Source organism: Drosophila elegans, unplaced genomic scaffold, assembly GCF_018152505.1.
Source record: "Drosophila elegans isolate 14027-0461.03 unplaced genomic scaffold, ASM1815250v1 contig_208, whole genome shotgun sequence".
NCBI classification, from domain to species: domain Eukaryota; kingdom Metazoa; phylum Arthropoda; class Insecta; order Diptera; family Drosophilidae; genus Drosophila; species Drosophila elegans.
In genome coordinates, this window is record NW_024545578.1 from 9,177,500 (window position 1) to 9,178,953 (window position 1,454).

The following is a 1,454-nucleotide window of genomic DNA, read 5'->3' on the forward strand; positions in this document are numbered from 1 at the left end:
ATCCGCTATAAAAGCGGTTAACCGAGTAAACTGCAAATGCAAAATGCGGTTGGTTCACTTTGGTTCAGTTGGGTTATAGCCAGACTTGGTCTGCTACTACTCCTACTCCTGTTGCTAGTCCAGCTTCCGGTGCTGCTCCATGACCATTTTAAAGGCCATGCCAAAGTGTTGATGGGTCAGTTTCGACCGCATGCTGTGTTGTGTAGCCAATGCAGAAATCATTTTTGTGCCTTTGCTACATTTTTTCGTTCTTAGTTGGCCAGCAAATCGTTGTCACAGAGTTCACAACAGAGCCAACACAGAAAGCACACGTAAAAATAGTTAAGGAAAAATTCCAATAAAATAATTAAAAAAGAAAATGGCTTCAGAAGAAGACGAGGTTTGTTCCGGGCATACTTATAAAGTAAAAGCTTTTGAATTTGGTCTTTTAGGTATACACGGAGGACGAGACGAACGAGGCCATGTTCTTCATCCGGGAGCACGAGCTGCCCATGTCGGAGCTGCGCTATGCCCTCAAGTATGTGCGGATCCTGCACGGAGCCCGATCCCAGGAGAACCAGGTGCTGGCGAATCCAGTTGCCCAGATTCCAGTTGCGGAGGTGGAGCCACCAGTATTCAACTGGGAGGACAAGGAGAACCAGCCCGTAGAGCGGCACCCATGATCGTTTTAAATGGCTTATTAGTTTTATTTGAGTTGTGTTAAATGCCTTCAGACCTCAGGACCAAAATGAATACATTTCTGAATGGCATAGAAACAATTATAATTTATTTATTTGCGTAATTATTGCAAAGAGAAAATAATTATAATAATAATAACAATAATCCTTTAATCGTTTACTTTGGCACTAAAAATATAAACATTATTTATATAACCATGCACTTAAATACTGTTTAACAATAAATTGTCTCCGGAATGAACTTGATTCACTTCAAAGAGTCGCCTGCTTGGGCTTTGTTGGCCAAACTTTTGTTTTTTGCGAGTCCATTTCGGCATCTTTGCATTCAACACTCCGGCGTTGCGTTGCATTTCCTGGCCATTCGCGTCGAGTTGGACCATTTTTAATTGTCAAACGCAGTCGGGTGACAAATGAAGGCCCCGGAGTTGAGTTGCACCGGAGAAGCCTTAATGACAGCTGATAATTTATTCAGCAAGTGCAACAGCTGAGCGAGGGGCACGAATTGTTTTCCAGCAGCAATGAAATATTTACGCGGGATAAAGGAGCAGTCGAAGGAAGTCGTGTCCTGTGCGCTCCTCGGATGAAATACATCCGCTTGTCATTGTCAGGAGGACCAGGAGTGTCCAGATCTGCTGTAAAATGCAAATGAATTCCCAGGCCATTTCCACCCTCGCCGAGGGACTTGCATTTAATTAGGCTTTAATACGGGGCGGGGGTGGTGATTCGGCAATTCCGGCACTCTGCGGTTAAGTGAAAGTTGAGCTTTGGCCTAAGCCC

General features: G+C 44.2%; 1 protein-coding gene across 1 annotated transcript; it reads left to right on the plus strand.

Moving 5' to 3' along the window:
* Positions 1-262: 262 nt before the first annotated feature.
* Positions 263-830, plus strand: LOC108146672. The gene is made up of 2 exons (XM_017272726.1): positions 263-379; positions 432-830. Exons 1-2 carry the CDS (start codon positions 359-361, stop codon positions 660-662), a joined length of 252 nt encoding a protein of 83 aa, XP_017128215.1. The 5' UTR covers positions 263-358; the 3' UTR covers positions 663-830.
* Positions 831-1,454: the final 624 nt, after the last annotated feature.